At 34.6% G+C, this 6,178-nt stretch overlaps 1 protein-coding gene across 1 annotated transcript; it reads right to left on the bottom strand.

Moving 5' to 3' along the window:
- Positions 1–1,958: 1,958 nt before the first annotated feature.
- LOC149774726 (toll-like receptor 4) lies at positions 1,959–4,552 on the bottom strand. The gene has a single exon (XM_089944749.1). It carries the CDS (start codon positions 4,366–4,368, stop codon positions 1,996–1,998), a length of 2,373 nt encoding a protein of 790 aa, XP_089800875.1. The 5' UTR covers positions 4,369–4,552; the 3' UTR covers positions 1,959–1,995.
- Between the last annotated feature and the right edge of the window lie 1,626 nt (positions 4,553–6,178).

The following is a 6,178-nucleotide window of genomic DNA, read 5'->3' as shown; positions in this document are numbered from 1 at the left end:
TCATATCCTTGAGTATTTCAGATTGCGAAGTAAAATTTACCCCATAAAATTGGCGATTAATGAAGTTAACAAAACAAGAAAAGGAACCAAAAGAAATGTAGTACGCAAGGTGATAGGATTCGACAATTATATGGCTGAACAAGAGGGATTTTCTGGTTATGTTGAGATGATGACAATAAAATCTTATTGTCTTCATCTTGAGACTAATGTTATCACAACATCTGGCCTGTGTAGTTTAGATAATAATAAATAGTGTTCTGATTGCATTAACACATTCGTGTTAGGATATAAAAAGTCTTATGTTGACTTTACCTAGGTGGATTTTTTTAGATTGGTTATTACAGTAAATTTTGCATGAATGTCAAAATAGATGTGGTAAACATGTCGTAATCTATCTCGAGAAATCGCATTAGTCTTAGGAAAGAGGATTGTTTCTGGGCCAAAACTATTATGTTTGACCACGATGATGATTTTCTTCACTGCACCTCGAGTTCGATAATCGATAATGAAATCAAATTTGTTGCCTCAACAAAGTTGTTTTCGTATTTTGTTTAGACTAAAAATCTGCGGAATCTGGGATGTAAAAATCATACTGTCGTCCTAATACAAAATAGGACTTTATCTCAGAAACGCATTGTTATAACACTACTGAAATTACTGTTTATTTTAATGTTCTACAATTAAACATTATTAAAATAATCTAAGCCTGAGCTATTTCAGCCTTTGATAGAAAGAACATTGTTTATAAAACTAGTGCGATTATTAATTGACATCCTTCCATTAGCATTGAAAGAGATGAAGCAAATGTTAAATTCGTCATCCATCTAATATAATTGAAAAGAGACGATACCGATATTAATGTTGGCATCCATCTCACAATATTGAAAAAAGATGATGCCGATGTTAGTTTTGGTATCCTTCCAATAGCATTGAAAATAGACGATACAGAAGGTAAATTTGACATCATTCTAATATCATTCAAAATGGTCGATACAGAGATTAAATTTGGCATTCTTCTAATAGCACTGAAAATGCATGATAGAGAGGTTAATTTGGCATGTTTATAATAGCATTTAAGATATACAATACGGAGGCTTCTAATAAAATGAAACAGAAGATACAGAGGATAAATTCGACATGATTCTAACAGCACAAAAAATATACGATACAGGGGTTAAATTTGGCGTCCTTCTAAAAGCACTGGAAATAGACGATACAGATGTTAAATTTGGCATGCTTCTAATATCATTGAAAATGGTCTATACAGAGGATAATTTGCCATGTGTATATTAGCATTTAAGATAGATAATACGATGTTGAATTTGGCATGCTTCTAATATGGAAAATACACGATGCAGAGGTTAAATTCGGCATGCTTATAATAGCACTGAAAATAGACGATACAGAAGTTAAAGTTCGCATGTTTCTAATAGCATTGAAGATAGACGATAATGAGGTTGAATTTGGCATCCTTCTAATGTCATTCAAGGTAGACGATAATGAGGTTGAATTTGGCATCCTTCTAATATCATTCAAGGTAGACGATACAGAGGTTAAATCTGGGAATCTTTTACTGCAGCATTTATTGCTTAGCGAGTTGTTATTTTTTGTACACTGTACGGTCTGTACATTTAATAATAATTTTTAGCTATCCCCACACAGATAAGAAGTTGATAAAATGTGGGAAAAAACAGCTGTCGTGTTCGATTATTAGATAAACTAATATGACATAGAACTTGTAACCTTTCTTGTCAACAAATTTTATTCGATACTTGGATGCAGCACTTTGGAAAATCGTTGCATAAAAATAAGACACAATAATCCTAAAATAAGTAACAGGAAAAGCGAAACCGTCAAGTTTAGTAAAATCTGTGAAGGTTGCTTTTACGTGCTAAGCTCCATCCTTTTATGATACAAAGAATACTGCGTACCATAAAGATTATTGTTATTGTGGAAAATATAGTTGGGTACGGGGAAAATACGGAATTAATTGCACTACGCGCTTTCTTCAAATAATGGAAGGGAATAATTAGACCCGTGAATATTTTGTTTTTTATAATTACGAAGAGTATCGGCAGCTATATTAAATACTCCCTGGCAAATTATATTCCAAGAGGGAGAAATAACAAAATGACTTTCAGTACTGGACCAGGTGGCTCTTCCGTACTGCGCGATCAGATCCTTGATAGTCGTAATTGCCATAGATGTGTCGGTATGCTGTTCCATTAAAATCACAACTTTTCTGTGTTTCTTAATAGCCACAGCACATTCTTCCTGGCTCCATTGGGACTGGAGAAATGCTGGTGTGATTACAGGGACTACTACTAGACTTTCGTCAATACATCGATGTATCTCATCTATGATACGCATGCCAGGAACAAATGAATCAGCTCCAGTGCACACAAGATCCTTGTCGGTGTTAAGCCTTTCCATTAGATAACTATTTAAGGAGGGCCGGATGGTTTGCTCTACGATATCATAGTCTTTACTGCAATATGGCATAAAGACAACATATTTGAATTTTTTGTTTTTCTTTAGAAGTTTTCTTTTCAGTTTTGTTATGCTTTCGTCTTTTCGTGTCATTCGGCGCCTACAACGACGTAAAATAAAGAATGTGGATATACATAAAATAATTGCCACGAATGATGCAATTACAGTACCGATAATAATTGGGAGTCTGCAAGTTTGTTTGACAGTTTCGAAACTTTTGAAATTCAATACAATTTTATGATTGCCATATTTGCATAGCAATGTTGTTCTGTTAGTAATGCTGATATTTGTAGTCATAATCCACTGTAAAAAATCCAGTGTATCACAATCACACAAGAGAGGGTTCTCAGAAAGGTTGATTGTCAAATATGGTGGAACAATTGCCGATCGTTCTGTGATTTGTTCCGTTTTTTCTGCATTGTAACCATATCTGTACCTCTCTGCTAAAATGTACTTATCAAGAAACTGACTGAGCAACATGTTCATTATGCTGGTATTCTGTTTGTTAGCCGTGACTTGATGCCGAAATATGTTCTCTACTTGTTCTACGAAGGGTATAGGTAAATTTTCCAGCTGGTTGTTTCTTAAGTCAATCAGCGTTAAATACTGCATGTTGTGCCACTCGCTATTCAAAGATGTGAGATCATTGTCACTCAAATCAAGAATGCGTAGCTTGAAATTAGATGAAAACATGTTTGCCGGTACTACACTAAGATAGTTGCTACGCAAGAATACTATCTCAAGCTCGTTGTTTCGAGACAATATATGCACAAACTCGTCCATATTTTGCATCATATGGAACTGGTTTTTGGACAAGTCAAGTATCTTTAGTGAAGGAAAGCCGCTTAAAAAAGATTGCGATATGTATTCCATATCGTTACTATTTAGGTCCAACATCTGGACTGCATTGAAATTAGATGCCACTGAAACCGTTATATTTAAACTTCTTAAGCTTTTATTGCTTAAATCTAACAATAGTAATTTGTTCGTTTCACACTTTGTCAGATTGATTGCAAAGTTAGCCCTGACATCGGTACCTACTTCTACTATATTCTTACCAAGCAAATATGTTATATTTTCAGGTAAATCACATGTACGTGTAAAGTCCCGTTTTCTAATAACGTCTTTTGTCACAGAACGACATCCACTAATATCTAAAAGTTCAAGATTATACTTTGATACAGATGCACGCAATCTGAACCCTAGTATAACGAATGAAGAATAAGAAACATTGAGATATCTTACGGTCGGAATTGTGTCGTACCATACTTCAGGGGATATAAAGATTATGTTGGCACGACTTATATCTAAATATGTAAGATTTTTGCCTACAAGAGCCTTAGAAAAGTTAGTTCCGAGCATACCAGATTCCGTTTTAGCTTGGATTGCAATTAAAGATAGATATTTGAGCTTACTCAGTTTGCCAGTCAAAGCCGCTTCCACGTTAGATATTTTAAGATAAGGGTTCTCGTCCAAGTGCAGTGCATGAAGGTCAGGCATATAACGAAATATGTCGGGATCCAGGTATCTGAGGTGGTAACATGACGATATGGAAAGAAACTCTAAATGTTCTAAGCCGTCAAGAGAACCTGCCGGAATAAACGTCACAGCTGGAAATTCAATTATTGAAAGCTCTGATACATTTGCCCATGTTTGTTTGCTGAAAGGTGCAGTGGGGAAATGTCTCTTCAATTCATATGTTCCTTTCAAGATTACTTTACGTATATTCGAAGGCAAGGAATGTGGGAAATCGCTCGTGTTGGCTATATTTTTGCAGAGATAAGATGTTTTGTCCTCAGTACAAGTTACAATGGCTTCGATGGCTGTTATAATGACATATATTATCAACAATACTGATCGAATACGTCTTCTTGCCATGGCCTGATTATCAAGTATATGAGGCGATTGGTGTAATACAATGAAATGATCGAATAGATCTGTGCAGCTCAATCAATTATTTCACTTTTCGTTGAGACGTTTTGGTTATCAAGTATATTTTTATTCGCAACGTTCAATATTTGTTCTTGTAAGTTCATCAGTGCTTATTGTCGTTGAGTCTTTGCTTCCTAAAACAGATAAACATGAAGAGATATAAAACAAAGCAGATAATTGTAAGAGCGCACTATTTGTCGAATGCAGCAATTAAAAACAATTACATTAATGAATGTTAAAATCCAATTATATTAGAACATATAATAACTTGTCACTTAGGTTCTTTGGGTCTGTTTCATGTTCTATCTACGCGTATTGTCGCAACAAACCAAACGGATGATCATTAATTCAGTTTGATACTATCTTTTCTGGACGGTGTATTCCTCTTTTGGTATCGACAGCATGACTTTAAACATGAATCAGATTTAAAATCAGAGTGAAGACACTTCTACTAAGGAACGATATAGCTTCTGCTGATTAATTATTTTTAATTGATTCTAGAATCAGTTCCAATCTTCTGATTTTCATCGACATTTCGATATAGAAATAAACATACAATAATGAACGAAAGCCTTATTCAATGATGAACTTAGCAACATTGTAATATATATATATATATATATATATATATATATATATCGTACATCACTGCTAACTATCTGCGTGTGTCATGCGTGTGTCGATGTTTGAATAAAATGAGTATTTTAATTAAAATACAAACGCTTTGCATAAAGTACAATTTAAAACGTTATGACATCAAAACACACATTTAGAAGATAGGAAAGAAATATTGCTCACGTCAATGTGTGATGCATGAAATAATGAAATATCACAATGAATTGTCACTTTTAGTCATTCAGGACTCCTACACTTGTACGAATCTATCTTTCGTCATGCAACAGAGAGGTGCAAAACCAAGTATTGTAGAAACAGACGATTTACATTAACTATCTAAACTTTTAAATGAAAATTGTCAGGAAAGTACACTATCGACATTAACTGATTTAATTTATATAATTTATTGAAATACACAAAGAGGAGAGAGTTGTATGAAATATATTGAATTTTACTGTTAGTTAAATAAACCTTACATCAGTGAGTACTGCCTGATATATTCCACTGAATTGACAAGTTCCATCACAATAGCCTTATACAAATGAGTACTTTATGAAATATCCCTTAAAGCCCGCATCAGCCAGTGCTGAATGAGTACTGTATGGAATACCCCATTGAATTGACAAGTTGCTTCACGATAACCTTATACAAATGAGTACTTCATGAAATATCCCTTAAAGCCCGCATCAACCAGTGCTGTATGAGTACTGTATGAAATACTGTATGAAATACCACAATGAATTGACAAGTTCCGTCACGACAGCCTTATACCAGTGAGTAATTCATGATATGTCACACAAAGCCCAAATCAACCAGTGCTGTATGAGTGCTTTATGAAATACCTCATTGGACTGACAAGTTCCGCAGTAGTGTGCTTATGATGGTTTTGTCATTTTAATTCTATATACATCACTGCCGTCATCTCCCATGACTTTTGAACTTTTAGCAGGCAGGCCAGATATGTTATCCAGCCAGCGTAGTATTAATACTAATAATACATCAACGTAAAATGGCCCAAGTAGAGTCATGTAGTGACGCAGAGAAGTTACCGGCAAAACTGCCATCGTCACTCTACTCATCTCACGTTTTCAACCATAATCCACATACCATTAACAGGTATGCAATCATTGCATCTAAAAGT

This window comes from Sinohyriopsis cumingii, unplaced genomic scaffold, assembly GCF_028554795.1.
Source record: "Sinohyriopsis cumingii isolate HCF-2022 unplaced genomic scaffold, ASM2855479v2 utg000160l, whole genome shotgun sequence".
Classification (NCBI taxonomy): Eukaryota; Metazoa; Mollusca; class Bivalvia; order Unionida; family Unionidae; genus Sinohyriopsis; species Sinohyriopsis cumingii.
This window is presented reverse-complemented; position numbering and strand designations above follow the sequence as displayed.